The sequence below is a fragment of the Tupaia chinensis genome, unplaced genomic scaffold (assembly GCF_000334495.1).
Source record: "Tupaia chinensis unplaced genomic scaffold, TupChi_1.0 Scaffold000414_1, whole genome shotgun sequence".
In the NCBI taxonomy this organism is placed as follows: Eukaryota; Metazoa; Chordata; class Mammalia; order Scandentia; family Tupaiidae; genus Tupaia; species Tupaia belangeri.
This window is the reverse complement of record NW_006159919.1, coordinates 1,941,362-1,958,387: the sequence shown is the minus strand read 5'-3', so window position 1 is coordinate 1,958,387 and position 17,026 is coordinate 1,941,362. Positions and strand designations below refer to the sequence as shown.

The window sequence follows — 17,026 nt, the reverse complement described above, 5'->3', positions numbered from 1 at the left end:
CCCCTGGGGGGTGATTTCTCGCTTTCTGTCTCTATGTCTCTCTCTGTATGTCTGGCGAGCGCACGCGCCCTACAGTGAAAATCTCTAAAAAAAAAAAAAAAAAAAAAAATCTTTGAAGACTTGTTTTTAATTGCCAGAGGGCATGTGCACTGGCCACAAGGAGAGACAGTGAAACAAAACCCTCCCCGATGGGCTTGCTCAAACCTACTCGGTTTTTGCTTCCTTTATTGCCCTAGTCAGGGTTTGGGGTACCTACAGACACACATTTGAGGTGCTTTTCAAGCTGTCTGAGCAGAACTTGTCATTGGCTTCTTATGGTCAGGCCTTAAGCACTGAGCTAAGAGGTGTCCCCAATGTTTCGTGACATTTTTGCAACACCAGTGACCTGACACCACCCAGGAGCGATACTATGGTGGAAAAACTGGGAAAAACGTGCCAAGCGCTGGCTGGAGGAAAGAACACAGCCAACTCACAGGCACTGCTGGGTTCCAGGCAGCAACAGCATCACTTCCCGGGAGTTGTCACAGGTACAGACACAGGCGCCAGGACTTCGGGGAGACATCTCGAGGCTGGTCTGCGAGCACTTCCGGGAAGTAGTCACGGGCACAGGCGCCAGGACTTCTGGGAGCCCTCTGCGCGCTTCGGCGAGCAATTGCAGGCGGCAGCACGTGGTGGCGCAGTTGGCTCCCCACCCTCCTCGGCCACCATAGTGTTGGACGGTTGGCGGGACCCTTCATAGGCCTGTGCAATGGCGTCCCGTTACGACAGGGCCATCACGGTCTTCTCCCCAGATGGACACCTTTTCCAAGTGGAATATGCCCAGGAAGCGGTCAAGAAAGGATCCACTGCGGTGAGCGAGCACTTTCAGAGCATGGCTCCCACTTCCTTCTCACTTCATGCCTTCCATACCGTTCTACCGTAGCCTACTCCGGTGTAGGGGTTGCAAGTGGAGCATGTCCCACTTGTGGAAGTATTTTATCCCTGTTCTTGGGGGAGATCCTGCTTCTGAGATTTGAACTGGAAGCGGCAGAGTAAAAGTGGGTACATTTCATGGGTTTCTGTTGTGAAAATGCCTCTGGCGATAGTACACACACAGAAGTAGGGCGTAGGGGATTATGCTGTAGCCTTGACTCTAGAAGAGAGATTATTACTGTGGCTGACAAAATCCCAAGAAACTCAGCTCTTCTACCACTTTTTTCATTTGTTTTTAAACAATACTTGAAGTTCCTTGAGAGATTATTCCCTAGGTTAGACTTATGTATCCCCATTCCTGGAAAACTTTTAAATATTCAGGGTAGTAGTAAGACTGAAGCCAAATTTTAACTACATTTAATAATCTCAGTGATTTATAAAATTAAAAATGACGAAAGTACCCTAGGGACCAAAGATCTATTTCCCCGTATCTTCCAACTTATACCCTACTCTTCGAAAAGATCCAGTTTTTTTAAAGAATATGTCAAATTTCATGAGTATGTTTGTGGGTTTCTTTTTGGAAATTGAGGTAGCTATGAGAATATGCACATTTCTAAGTCAGATACTGTTGGCATTTTGTCTTGCTCTTCATCCCAACTCGGTTATGGAAGGAAATAATTCACTTTAATTATAAATCTAGCACATGTAAAGTGGTTTAAAAAAAAAAGGAAAAACTAGAAATTAACATTAGAAAGATGAATAATGTTTCAAGGGGTTTTTTTCCTTAAATGGGCCCACTTTTTTTTTTACATATTTTATATGTATTTTTTTTTAATTTTAGAATTGTAAATTTAAGGAAAACCTGATGTAGCTTAAACCAAAAGGGTACCATTTTGATAAAAACAAAAAGTTATATAATCCCCAGCAAGGCATGTAGCATATGGTTAGAAAATAATGCCCAAGTTTTAAAGCCTAAAATAAGGGGAGTAATGGGAGAAGACTAGGGTGTAATAAGAAACCACATTGGCTCATTTAAAATGTTTTAAGAATGCTATAGAACTGATTGATAGTTCCTTTGTAATGAGCTGTAAAAGGGTAAGGATATAAAAATACCTATAGTGGGCATTTTTAAAGATACATTGGAAGGATGAGACACTTTTGTCTCAGGATTCTGAAGTTATAATTTGCATCTTTGTATGGAGTGAGTCATTGTATTTCCTTGAGGGTGCTATGACCTTTTACATGGGGTAAAGTTTATAATGGAATGTGTTTATTAAAATATGTCACAAATATTCTGTCTATAAACAACAGTTGATTATGAGTTTTAAATGAGCCAGGGTTGGCCAGTTTTTGACTAGTGTGTGGATACAGTATTTTTAGTAATATAAAATTCATATGGGCAATAATTAGAGATCTTGGATTCTATACTTCCTTCTTGATGACTGTCTTACAGCATGAGCTAAGACAAGAGGCTTGTTTTCTTTTTGCTTTAGTTCCCTTTTCTGTAAATGGAAAACATGTTTGAATAATATTTTGGAGAGGTAATATCTTTCTTCTTAGGGGAAAAAAATGAATCCTTTACAATACTCTCATGATAAAGATAAGATTTATTAGAATTCCTCATTCTGTCCTTTTCCTGACCCCAAAGTGTTATTATCTCCATATTTCCTAGTTTGTCAAAGCTAAGCTCTACAGTCTGGCCATCAAAGTCTAACATAACCCTTAAATTAAGGGGGTGACTTCTTGTTTTCACTAGTATGTGTTTATGCCCATGTAGGGAAGAGAGGGAGGAAGATACCTTTTTTTTTTTTTTTTTGGCATCTCTAAGTCTTATCCTTTGAGAATCTCCATACACTTTCTCCTCCTTCACAAAGCCTTTCTAATCCACTCCAGTCTTCATAGATCATTTTCTTCTTCTGAATTTGTAATCTATACCACAGAGTATTGTACAATGTTTATTATTTGGCCTCATATTGTCTTTAATTTGAGGAATATTTAATGATCTCTCACCAACAAGGTAGCAATATCTTTGAGTATCTAGAAGGCATAATTCCTTTTTTTTGTATTTTTTATCACACAATATACAGTGGAGGCACTAGGAAGGAATTTGCTAATATATAAGGAAGACTTTGTACCAGGTATTTCATGTACATTATGTACATTAAGACAGTATTTAATCCCTTTTTAAACAAAAATTTGTGGAAACCGTGATTGGGAAGTTTCATAGTTTGCCATAGGTACCCACCTAGAAAACAATAGAGTCCACATTCATACTTAAGTTTTTCTAGTTCCAAAGCCTCTATTCTTCCTGTCGTACCTGCAGTTTGTCCAATATATATTTGTATATTAGTTAGTTAGTGCTATCATTAATGTGGAAACCAGGTAAGTATTATTTAAGGCAATTAAGTTTCCTAAACTTCCGTTTCTTTAGTAATAAAATAAGCATCAAAATAGGACCTGCTTTGGGACCAGCAATTGGCGTAATGGCTATGTTGCTGAACTACCATGTAGTGGAACTTGGCTCGAGTCCTGGACCCAGTGGCTTAAACTCACACCCGGCACATGTGCATGCATGCCCAAGATCCCGAGAGGAAAATGGAGGAGAAGGGATTGTGGCATGGCCATCCCCCCAGGGGGTGATTTCTTGCTTTCTGTCTCTCTGTCTCTCTCTGACTTTCTGGCAAGTGCACATGCCCTGTAGCGAAAACCTCTCCAAAAAAAAAGACCTGCTTTATATATAGGGTTGGTGTGAGATTAAATTAGGTGATAATATATGTTAAGCATCTTGCACAGTATCTAGTTGCATAAAAGTACCTTTAAATGACTTCTAATGATCTTGACCTTTTGGTGTCTAGATCCTCATGTAATTTTTTTTTAGGTGTAGGCTGAATCTAGTGACTTGCTTTTATGGAATGAATAGGCAGGGACTAGCAGGTGGCATAATGGACTCCCACGTAGTCAACCACAGTTTGAGTTCCGGACTTGGCAGCTTAAAACTCACACCGGGTGTATGTGCATGCGTGCCCAAAGTCCTGAGAGGAGAATGAAGGAGAACGGACTATGGCGTGGCCATCTACTCTGCAGGGGTGATTTCTCACTTTCTGTTTCTCTGTCTCTCCAGTGAGCGCACAGGCCCTGTAGCAAAAATCTCTCTCTACAAAAAAGGGATGACTAAGCAAAAATCATTAGGATATCACTTTGTTTTTTGTTACCAGAGGGCCCAAGCACCAACAGAGAAGGCATCCCCCAAGAGACATAGTCATGCCACAATCCTTTTTCCTTCATTTCTCCTTCTCATCATGATTTTGGGGATCACACACAAGTGTTTTTAAAACACCAGGGCTCAGATTCAAACTACAGTTCATCCATGTGGGATCTAGACCTTTTAACAACTGAGTTATAGGGCCAGCCCCAGAGAGAAAGTATTTTTTCTTTGAAATTTTTATTGAGATAATTATCAGTTCACATGCAATTGTAATGATTAATACATAGAGATCTATTATATATTGGGTCATCGGAAAAACCATGGTGTGTTTTTCTATGCAAAAATGCATCATGACTTTTCTGATGACTCAATATTTTATACATTTTCTGCCAAAGGTAACATTTTGCAAAACCACAGTATAATATTACAACTGGAATATTGATATTGATATATCACCATAGTATAATATCACAACTGGGAATATTCATATTGATAAAGCACCTATTTTATTCACCTATTTTTTATTGATATATCACCTGTTTTATTCCCCAGTTTTACTTGTATTCATTTTTGTAAGTATTAAGTTCTGTCAAATTTTATTGTTCATGTACATTTATATTTCCACAGTCAGGATACTGAATAGTTTCAACTCCACAAGGATTCTTTATCTTGCCTTTGTATAACCATCCACACATAACCTTTCTATTCATATGCCTAATCCCTGGCAGCACTCATCTGTCCTCTACATCTAAAATTTTTAATTTCAAAAATGTTATTAAGATTATATCTTATAGTATGACATGTTTTAGCATTCACTTTATTTTTCTTGAGATGCGTTCATATTGTTTCATGAATCACTGTCTATTAGTATTCCATGGGATGGTAGTGTTCAACTATTCACCTATTACAGAACATTTGACCTGATTCCAGTTTGGAACAACATTATTATGCAGGTGTTTTTGTGAAAATTGGTTTTTATTTCTCTGACATAAACCCTCAAGTGTATAATTCCAAAGTTGCATGGTAATTGCATGTTTAGTTTAAAAGAAACTACCAAATGGTATCCCAGAGTAGCTACCATTTCATATTTCCATTAGCAGTGTATGAATGATCCAGTTTCTCTACAACCTTGCCTGCATTTGGTAGCATTACTGTTTTTCATTTTAGTAATTCTGATAACCGTGTAGTGATTCTTATTGTAGTTTTAGTTGAATTAAATTGGACACTAATGGCTAATGATAACTGAACACATTTTTATTATGCTTATTTGGCATCTATATATCTTCTTTGGTAAAATGTCTCTTGATGTCTCTTGTCGATTTTCTAATAGATTGCATTTTTAAGCTTATTCTATTCATAATAGTGAGTGTATTCATACACGTGAGAGAAAGCACCCTCAAAAGGATCTTGTCATACCATGATCTTTTCTTCCAGCCTACCAGCATGTTAGGCTCTTTAGTAAATGTATTTCATGTCAACTGGGCTGGAGAGTCAAACTGGTAGTCAGCCATGTGGCTTCCATCACTGCTATTCAGTATGCTACTGACTGTATCACTGAGGCTGGGCCGTGGATCTTTTGTTGTTTTTTAGCTGTTGAATTTTCTTTTCCATGATAAAGCATCTGTGTGTGCACTTCAGAGTCAGAGAGAGAAACAGAAATGAGCACCCTTTCCAGGGTCTGGTCTTGCAGTGATTCCCTTTCTCCAGTTCTCTGATCTTAGTCATTTGTGTGCATGTCTGGCGTTACTGTTGAGTTTGACAGTTCTTTTTATATTCTAGATACTTGTCCATTGCCAATATGCGGTTTGAAAATATTTCCCCGTATCTGCAGCTTGTATTTTCATTCTCTTTAGATAGGCTTTCACAGAGCACAAGTCTGTAATTTGAGGATCTCGTCAAATTTTTCTCTTCTGGTTCATGCTTTCTTTTGTTTGTTTAGAGTCTTTCTCTCCCATCTTAGGGTGAGCATGCTCACTGGAGAGAGAGAGACACAGTGAGAGGGAAAGTGAGAAATCGCACCCGCAAGAGGCATGGCCATGTCACAGTCATTTCTTCTTCATTCTTCTCCTAGGATGGGCACACTCGGACAAATGCCCAGAGTGATTTTGAAGCCACGGGGTCTAGGACTTGAACTGTGGTCAGCCATCTGGGAGTCCAGAGATATAACCACTATGCCATCTGCTAGTTCCCTGGTTCATGCTTTTGATACCAAGTTCAAGAATTCTTGCATAATCCTAGGTCTCAAAGATTTTTCTTATATTTTTTTTTCTTTAAATTTTATGGTTTTTGCATTTTACAGTTTAGTCTATGGGCAATTCTGAGTTAATTTTTTGTGTCAAGTGTGAGGTTTGAGATTTATTTTTGAATGGAATATTTTTAAACAAAATTCCAGATATCATTATATTTTAGAATGTATCTCTAGAAAATGATGGTGTTTCTTTTTTTTAAAAAAAATGTATTTAAAAAAAATTTAAATGATTGGGAACCAGCAGTTAGCGTAATGGCTTTGTCGCTTGACTCCCATGTAGTCGACTGCAGTTCATGTCCCGGACCCGGTGGCTTACAACTCACGCCGGGCGTGTGTGTGTGCATACCCAAGATCCCGAGAGGAGAATGGAGGAGAAGGGATTGCGGCGTGACCATCCCCTCTGGGGGGTGACTTCTCGCTTTCTGTCTCTGTGTCTCTCTCTGTCTGTCTGGCGAGCACATGCACCCTATAGCGAAAACTCTCCAAAAGAAAAAAAAATTTAATTATTTTAAAATTTGGTTATAGGGAACATGCACTCATCAGAGAGAAACAGAGAGAGCAAGAGAGAAAAAGTGAGAAAGCAGCCTCTAGGTCTGGGACTCAAACTGTTGGCCATGTGGGAGTCCAGCGCCCCAACCACCATGCCACCTACTGTTTCCATAATGCCGTTTCTTAAAACCATTCTCTCCTAATGAAATTAACCATAGCTCTGTAATATTTTGTAATAATCTACCTTATGGATTTCTATTGCTCATAAAGTAGCTTTTTATAGTTGCTTTATTTGAGTCTAAGCCTAAAATTTATGTATTACACTTAGTTATTAAGTATCCCTTTTATTCTTGAACATTTTCCCTCTTCTATGTGCGTGTGACTTTTTGAAGAGACTGGGTTAATCATTTTATAGAGTTTTCCATTCTTTAAATTTGTGTGATGATTTCCTTGCCCTCACATAATTTGCTTTTTAAAGAGACACATATATAAACACATAGTTCATAAATATGTCCATTATAAGACAATAACAGAAAAGTTTGTTGAGAGACTAGAGATGGACTTCTTAAAATGAGATTTAATTTGAGACCTAAAATGACAGGACAAATATTCCAGGCAGAAGGATTATTATGTTTGAAGGATAGGAATAGAGAAACAAAATTATGTATAAGAAAATTTTAGAATCCCTTATCATAAGGGAGATGCAAATCAAAATCACAATGAGATACCACTTAACCCCAGTCAGAATAGCTAAGATTAAACAAATAAAGATGATAAGTGCTGGTGAGGCTGTGGCGAAAGGGAACTCTCCTACACTGTTGGTGGGAATGTAAATTAGTATAGCCACAGTAGAGAACAATATGGAGGTTTCTCAAAAAACTATGAATAGAATTACCATATGATCCAGCAATTCCACTCCTGGTTATCCTTCGGGATAAGAATACATTCAGTTGGATAAACACTTGGACATCCTTGTTTATTGTGACATTCTTCACAAAATTATTCACAATTGGCAAGACATAGAATAAACCAAATGTCCAAGAATAGATGAATGATTTGAAAAAGTGTGGCACATATACACTATGGAATACTACTTAGCAATGAAGAACAGTGAGATCCTGACATTTGATAGAAAGTGGACAAATATGGAAGATTTAATGCTAAGCAAAGTGAGTCAGACTATGAAAGAGAGGGAGAGTAAAAGAGAATTTAACAGACACAAAAACTGAAAATTATCTGCTGATGTTAATATGTTTGGTAATATCTTTGACTTGGCTAATGTGCAGTGTATTCATGCTGGAACAATTTATTTTGTATGCTATGAAGATGTACAGGGATTAAATGTAAAAAAATGAAAAAAATATAAGCTCATATTGTACTTTCTTAATATATACAATGACTAAATGCAAAATTAAATAGGAAAAAAAGAAAAAGACACAAACTAGCATGCTGTTGCTTGGTGATAAAGGAAGAGTATGGCATGCAGTTGGACAATATGGAGAGCCAGGTATCTAAGTACACTAGGAGGTCCTGGAAGGATATTCAGTAGAAGAATAATCTGACTCTTAATGTTTTTCAATGCTTATTCTGCTTTATGGAAACTACATGGGGTACAGTGTGGAGAGATGGGAAGCAAGAGTAGAAACTAGAAAAGCTTTGAAGCTACAGCAGTAGTGTATAGTCTGTGAGAGAAATGATGGTTGCTTCTATTACAAAGGCAATAGGAAGAAGTCACTAGATTTTTCAAATAAAATGGACATAAACTTGGTAATTTAGAAATGAATGGTCAAGGAAAGATAGAGAATGGCAAGCAAACTTTTTTGACTTGAGCATCTAAGTAGATGGGATTTGTTTTCTAAGATAATCCTACTTTAAACGAGATATTCAAACAGTCTCCCTGCTATTCTAGTGTTTGTAAATTAGGTGCGGGTGTTGAATTTTATCAAATGCCTTTAAAGATTTTAGAATTTTCATTTTTTTCACTATTCAGTATAATTGGTTTATTTAAGACTATTTCAGTTGCAAGCATCAGAATCCTAGCAAACTGGTTATAGAGCAGAGAGAGTGAGGAGGCTGCGTCTGGCTCCCGCTCTCACAGCCATTGCACTACGTTGAGCTCCATAGAGACAGAGCCAGGACAAGTGAGAGCTGGACAGGCACTGGGCAACTCTGTGCCTCACTGAGGAAAAATAACTAAACATGGGCAAAGGAGATCCTAAGAAGCCGAGAGGCAAAATGCCATCATATGCATTCTTTGTGCAAACTTGCCAGGAGGAGCACAAGAAGAAGCACCCAGATGCTTCAGTCAACTTCTCAGAGTTTCTAAGAAGTGCTCAGAGAGGTGGAAGATCATGTCTGCTAAAGAGAAAGGAAAGTTTGAAGATATGGCAAAGGCAGACAAGGCCCGTTATGAAAGAGAAATGAAAACCTATATCCCTCCTAAAGGGGAAACAAAAAAAGAAGTTCAAGGATCCCAGTGCACCCAAGAGGCCTCCTTCAGCCTTTTTCTTGTTCTGTTCTGAATATCACCCAAAAATCAAAGCAGAACATCCTGGCCTATCCATTGGTGATGTTGCAAAGAAACTGGGAGAGATGTAGAATAACACTGCTGCAGATGGTATACAGCCTTATGAAAAGAAGGCTGCGAAGCTGAAGGAAAAATACGAAAAGGATATTGCTGCATACCGAGCTAAAGGAAAGCCTGATGCTGCAAAAAGGAGTTGTCAAGGCTGAAAAGAGCAAGAAAAAGAAGGAGGAGGAGGAAGACAAGGAAGATGAAGAAGAAGAGGAAGAAGAAGAAGATGAAGAGGATGAAGATGAAGAAGATGATGATGAGTAAGTAGGTTTTAGCGCAGTGTTTTTTCCTTGTCTATAAAGCATTTAACCCCCTGTACACAACTCACTCCTTTTAAAGAAAAAAATTGAAATGTAAGGCTTGGTAAGATTTGTTTTTAAGCTGTACAGTGTCTTTTTTTGTATAGTTAACACACTACCGAATGTGTCTTCAGATAGCTCTGTCCTGGTGGTATTTTCAGTAGTCACTAACCTTGCCTGGTACAGTATGGGGGTTGTAAGTTGGCATGTAAATTTAAAGCAGGTTCTTGTTGGTGCACAGCACAAATTAGTTATATATGGGGATGGTAGTTTTTTCATCTTCGGTTGTCTCTGATGCAGCTTATACAAAATAATTGTTCTGCTAACTGAATACTACTCTAATTGCAAAAAAAAAAAGTTGCAGCTGTTTTGTTAACTTTCTGAATGCTTCAAAGTAAATACAATTTTTTTATTAAATAAAAAAAAGAAATCTAGCAAGCTAATTTAAACAAAATAGTGACTGTCTTGAATCAAGTACCCAAAGGGAGCAGAGGAAGACCTTTTAACTAAACACATCACTAATAAGGTCTTAAGGGATTTTAGCCAAACTGATGTGGTTGTCTCTCTTCCTCATTTTCCATTTCTTGTTTCCTATTTGTATTATTTCTTTCTCAGACTTGAGTTCTCTACCTGGTGGCTTCTAAACAGTTAGGAGTGCTAATCTCCCAGCTATAGGTATAGCAGAAAGAATTATCCTGTCCTGCAAACACTTCTGGTAAAATGTTAAGATTTACTGTTTGGCTGTACTTGATTACATTTCAACCCCACCTAAAGATTCAGTATTTCTCCAAGAACATTGAAATGCTGTTATCAAATGAGTAAAAATGCAGATAGGCAGTATCCACTGTACCATGTCAAAAACTTTACTTTTATTGAATTTCCTTAAACTTCTGAAATGAACCATACTCATTTGTGGTATATTACTATTTTTCTACACATCTGGATTCTATTTGTATGTTTTTTATTTAAAATTTTTGTTTTTCCTATTTTATTGAGGTGTAACTGACATTAAAAATTATAAATGACTTAAGTGTGATGTCTTGCTATATGTATACATTGTGAGATGATTACCACAAGCTAATTAATATACCTATTACTGCCTGTATTTACCTTTTTGTTGTGGTTGTGTTGATTAGAACATTTAAAATCCAGTCAGCAAATTTCAAGTGTACAATACAGTACTATTAACTTTAGTCTTTATATTGTACATGAGATCTCCAGAACATGTTCATTCTGCATCAGTGACCCTTGTACCCTTTGACCAACACTTCTCATTTATCTCACCTCTAGCCTCTGGAAACCGCCATTCCACTTTGCTTCTATGAGTTTGACTTTTTTAAGATTCCACATGTAAGATCTTATAGTATTTGTCTTTTGGGGCCTGACCTTTTTCCCTTGGCATGTTCTCCAGATTCATTTATGTCGTTGCAAATGACGGGATTTCTTCTTTTTTTAAGGCCGAGTTATATTCCATTGTATGATATGTTAGGTTGTCGGGAAAGTCATGATGTACTTTTCGGTTTTTCTATGTATAATGACTTTCCTGACAACCTAATGTATGCCGTGTTTTCTTTACTAATCTATTGATGGACATTTACATTGGTTCCATATTTTGACTCTTGTGCATAGTGCTACAGTGAGCATGGGAATGCAGATCTTCAAGATCTTGATTTCATTTTCTTTAGATTTATTCTAAAAGTGGGATTGCTGGGTCATATTGGTAGATCTATTTGATTCTTTTTTCAGGGACTTCCTTACTGTATTCCTTATGTTTCTCAGCCACCAGGTCCAGAACTTGAGCTGCACGGTTAGCCACATGGGATCCAGCTGCCTTTACCACCACACAACAGGCTGGCTCCTGTTACAGCCAGTCTAATGAGTTTGAGGTGATAATAGTTTTGGTTTGCCTTTCCCTGATGATTAGTGATTTTGAGTTTGTTTTGTTTTTGTTTTTGCTATAGGGCACATGTGTGTGCCAGAGAGAGAAAGAGAGGGAAAAATGAGAAATTACTCACTGGGGGGATGGCTATGCTGCAATCCCTTCTTTAGTCTCCTCTTGGGATTTTGGGCATGCATGCACATGTGCCCAGTGTGATTTTTCAAGCTGTTGGGTATGTGGGATCCAGCACCTTAACCTCCACACCACCTACTGGCCTGAGCATTTTTTAATATACCTGTTTGGTGTCTTCCTTGAAAAAATGTTTATTTAGTTGTCTGGTCCATTTTTCTTTTTTAAGTATTATTTATTTAATTTTATTTATTATTATTATTATTTTTTAATATGTTATAGGGCACATGCGCTCACCAGAGAGAGAGAGAAAAAAAAAAGTGAGATAGAAAGCCACCAGTTCTGGTCTCAAGCCACAGTCAGCTATGTGGGAGTCCAGCACCTTAACCACCATACCCTTGTTTGGCCCTCGTTTGGCCCACTTTTTAATTCAATTATTTTCTTCCTATTGAGTTGTTTGAATTTCTTATATATTTGGATATGAATTCTTTAGTACTTGTATATTTCAATTTGGGGAATATGACTTTGAGTCCTAATATATGCTAAGTTGTTAAAATATTCCATGGCTTGGGGCTGCAGATGATATAATGGTTACATTGCTGTATTCCCACATAGTTGACCACCATTCGAGTCCTGTACTGGCAGCCTAAAACTCATGCCAGTTGCATGTGCATGCATGCCCAAAAAACCTGAGAGGGGAATAGAAAAGGGACTGTAGCATGGCCATCACCCCTGGGAGGGTTATTATTTCTCACTTTCTGTCTCTCTGTCTCTTTCTGTCTCTCTCGCAAACACATACACCCTATAGCCAAAATCTATTTAAAAAAAAAAAAAAAAAAGTTCCCTGGCTTGATAAGAAGGCATAGTCTTTGTAGTGTATGATGTTCAACATTTGTCTCTGATGAGATTGGGGTTGCTAACTTTGTATAGCATGATTAAGGAAGGCCTCTTTGATTAACTGACAGGTTTTAATGGAAAAAAAAAGGTTTCTGTATTATTTCATCGAAAGGTGTAATCTCAGGCCTATTTCTTTGTTCAACATACTCTATATTTTTACCTCAACAGAGCTAATTCAGTTCATTCCTTTCACATGCTATGTTTATAAAATAATATTAATATCATCAACTTTGGTCAAAGGTAGTTATGAATTCAAGCACCTATATCAAAATTTTGATTGGGAAGTGGGCAGACAGTGCCACAGCAGTAATACACAAGAGTCTATTAGGTAATCCCACATGAAAAGGTTTCTGGTGGAAGTCAGAGACCTCCCTGAGTACGCCAGGCATGCATGCGCCTGTGATCTGGATTAGAATGGATTGTGGTGTCAAGAGTCTGTTGGGGAGTGGGGGGGGGTACTGTCTCTCTGTCTCTCACTCATAGAGGAAATAAATAAAGTTTAAAAAAATGTTTACATGGGGCCAGACAGTGGTATAGCAGTAACACAACACTCTGTGGGGCTGACCCACATGGGAGAGTTCTGGGTTTAAATCTAGTGACCTCTCTGAGTTCCGTGGCCATACATGTTTGTGATCAGGAGTTGTCTGAGGCTGGGAGTGTATCAAGGCTTGAGGACCCTGGCAGCAGTGCCTATCTCTCTGTGTGTCTCCTTGTTTTCTGTCTCTAATTTCTGAAAAAAAGTGAGAGGAAGAAAGAAAGAAGGCAGGAAGGAAAAAAGGAAAGAAAGAAGGAAAAAGAATTTCTTGCAGGGTAGTTGCTGTAGTGCAGCGCTAGTGCAGCACGTTGTGGTGTTGGAATCACTTGGGGGAGGGTCCTGGGTTTGTGTGCCAAAGTCCTCCCATACACACCAGGCACATACACTGTGCTGGGGGCAGGTTGCATGTAAGGACCCTGTTTGGGTTGCCTGACTCTTCTTCTTCCCTCTCTTCCTCCCTTTTCTTCCCATCTTTTTTTCTTTTTTTTTTTTTTAGTTTTCCTCTCATTTTCTCTCAGAAGAAATAATTTTTTTAAAAAAGTAGGAAAAAAATTTTAATTACTATTATAATAAATAATACATTCTTAAAAAAAAAAAAGTTTGTGTAAGAACCTGAGATGCAGCTGGGCTTGGCGGCTACTGCACTCCATGGGCAGTGAGGGTTGCTCACTGGGTTTCAACCCCTCAAGGGAATTTCTTGCTAGCCTTGTGGTGAGATTTCTTGACCACCACAACCGAGGAAGGATATGATAGGAGGCCAGAGGTCATACTCCTTTAAAACAAAGCAAATTAATATTTGATGCCCATGCATTGGTTCAAGACTTGGAAATTCATGGATTTGACAAAATACAGGCAGAAACATGTGTGTCAGCATTACCCACTTTATCAAATGTCAGTCTAGACACTACCTGTAAAAAAATGGTCACTCAAATTCAGCAGAAAATAACAGTACAACAATTTGGACTCCATTTAGGATTCATATTTGGACTCTATTAGGAAAGACATGGTCATCCTAGAGAAAAATGAATTTGCAAGTCTGAAAGCAGAGAATGAGAACATGAAAATTGAATTAAACCAAGTTAGGCAACAACTAATAAATGAAACCAGTCAAATCTGATCTGATAATAAACAGGACATCAACCTAGAAAGGAGCAGAGTGATAGATGCGTTTACAGAACAAAAAAAGCAACTTATGGAAGCCACCACAGAATTTATCTAAAAGGATACTCAAAGTATTGTTTCAGAGACCAGTAACAAAATTGACTCTGAAATTGCTTCCTTAAAAACACTGATGGAGTCTAACAAATCTGAGACAATTTCTTATCTTGCCGTCTCAGTGTTTACATGCCTAGCAATAGCACTGGGATTTTATAGAATCTGGAAGAAGCTCTGGTAGTATTCTACAATGCCCCAAATGCTGCTACTGATGCTATTGACTTTTTTTTTTTTTTTTTTTTTTGTAGAGGTGTTTGCTATAGAAAAAGAGAGACAGAGAGATAGAAAGCGAGAAATCACCCCCAGAGGGGATGGCCACACCACAATCCCTTCTCTTCCATTCTCCTCTCGGGATCTTGGGCACACACGCACATGCGCCTGGCATGAATTTAAGCCACCAGGTCCGGGGCTCAAGCCATGGTCGACTACACGGGAGTTCACTGACATAGCCATTACCCTAACTGCTGGTCCCGCTATTGACTTAGAGCACTACACCAGGATAGATTTATTGAGTTGTCAGAAAAGTCATGAAGTATTTTTATATAAAAATGCTTCATGACTTTTTCGATGACCTAATACTTTGAACATTGACAAGTGCAGCAGAAACAAGTTTATTCAAAGTATATGTCCACTAAAAAGAAGTGTTTTAGAATAGAAAGAAGTATTTTGTCTTTATTTGATATTTATGCCTTTATTTTAGTATGTCGAAAAGCTCTTATTAAGAATCCAATTCATTTCAATATTTTTAAAAAGAAAGTTTATTCTCTTATTTCACAGGGCAGGGAAAGTTTTTTTCAGGTACCCTTGACATGGTCTTGCCATGCTGCAGTCCTTCCCCCAGACTCCCAGCCAGCCAGAATGACAGGCAAGAACAGGTGGGCCTGGCATGTTCAGGTCTATCTCATATCTGAATCCAAGGATCCCATATGGTTCCAGTATTGTGCAGTGGCACTCTACTGCCTGCATGATTGTCACTGGACCAGAGCTATATTTTTTCTTTAATAGATTAATCTTAGATCTTTGAAAATATGGCTGTTTCCTCATAAGCCCATGTTTGAAAACTCTGACTTCTGTAGATTATTCTTTAGATTTATTTTCTCATCTCTGTTCACAAGAGCAGATAGAGGACAAAGAAATAGTTATTCTACTTTTTTTTTTCTTGTATGATAAGGATTTTTTGTTCATTTGTTTGTTTGTTTTTTAATGCCAGAGGGCATGTGCATGAATAGGAGAGAGAAAGAAGTTATGTCCCAATGGGACCTAGTCATGCCACAATTCTTTTCCTTTAATTCTCCTTCCCATCAGAACCCTGGGCACATGCATATGCTATCATGTTTTTCAAGCCACAGAGTCAGGACTTAAACCCTGGTTAGCCATGTGGCACCCAGCTTCCTCTCTACTGGGTCTAACCTTTGCACTATGAGGCTGACCCTGAGGCTTTCTTTGCAGTGATATAGAGTAAGGGGTTTGGTATTTTTCTTGGCAGCTTATAATCCTTGTCTTAGTCTCTTCAGTTGCTATAACTAAATACCATATACAAGGCAGTTTATAAACCACAGATGCTTATTTCCCACAGTTCAAGAGGCTGGGAGATTCAAGGTCAAGGCTGATTAAGTGTCTGGTGAGGGCCCATTTCTCAAAGATGGTGCCTTGTTGCTGTGTCCTTTCGTGGTAGAAAAAGCAAATGAGATCTTTTGTCCCTCCCCCATCTCTTTTTATTTCTTTTTAATTTTTTTAACTTTTTCTTAGAACTGTTCATTTAATTTTATTTATTATTATTATTCAATTTGACCAGAGATAGCAAAGAAGAGCGGGAGATAAGAAAGCAAACCACCAGGTCCAGGACTCAAAGGCATGCGCACTTGCCAGAGAAAGTGAGAGGGAGAAAGCATCCCCTCATGGGACAAGGTCATGCTGCAATCCCTTTGCCATATCTCCTTCCTATGAGACCTTGGGAACACATGCACTCGTGCAAAGTGTGTTTTGCAAGCCACTGAGACTGGAATTCAAGCCACAGTTGACTTTTGGGGATCTGCTTCCTTCAACCACTATCCTACAGGGCTGACCCTTGGGCTTCATTTTTGAGGGCACTTATCCCATTCATGAGGGCTTCACCCTCTTGACCTAATCATCTTCCAAAGGCTGTACTTACTAATAGCATCACCTTAGGTTTGGGATTTCAGCATACGAATTTTGGAGAGAAATAAACATTCAGACCATTCCAGCTTCCAATTCCTATCCCTCCACATTGTGAGATACACAGGAAAGCTTTTGTACAATCTTATCTACTTAACTTTCTGTATTACTTCTGCTACTACCAGTACAGTACTACCGGTACTCTATAAGGAACCTGTATGGATTCCTGGCATCTTCTTTCATTTTGGTTAAAATCTTACCATATATAGTTATTATTTTTCCAGGTATATTGTGTAAGATTAGGATACTCAGGTGATTTTGTGTTGATGGTGGTGTTTTATTTGTAATTTTTACAGATCTGTCTGTCTCCTTTGTGTTGGTTTTGGGGAGTGGACTTCTAGTAAGCCTGTTTCTGTGCAGTTTGTTTTCTTAGAAGTTTACTTGTCTTATTTCTTTTTACTTTTTTTTTATTTTTTTTTTTTTTTTTTTTTTTTTAGGGTAACTGTC

The 17,026-nt window shown here is 38.2% G+C and overlaps 1 protein-coding gene and 1 pseudogene across 1 annotated transcript in view; both read left to right on the top strand.

Annotated features, from left to right (window-relative positions):
• The first annotated feature begins 649 nt into the window (after window positions 1–649).
• PSMA8 (proteasome 20S subunit alpha 8) overlaps window positions 650–17,026 on the top strand; it is a 40,771-nt gene continuing 24,394 nt past the window's right edge. The window contains exon 1 of the mRNA XM_006154532.1: window positions 650–850. Coding sequence (XP_006154594.1) covers window positions 749–850 — 102 coding nt within the window. The 5' untranslated portion in view covers window positions 650–748. The remainder of the gene's footprint in view (window positions 851–17,026) is intronic.
• LOC102496016 (coiled-coil domain-containing protein 90B, mitochondrial pseudogene) lies at window positions 13,974–14,564 on the top strand (annotated as a pseudogene).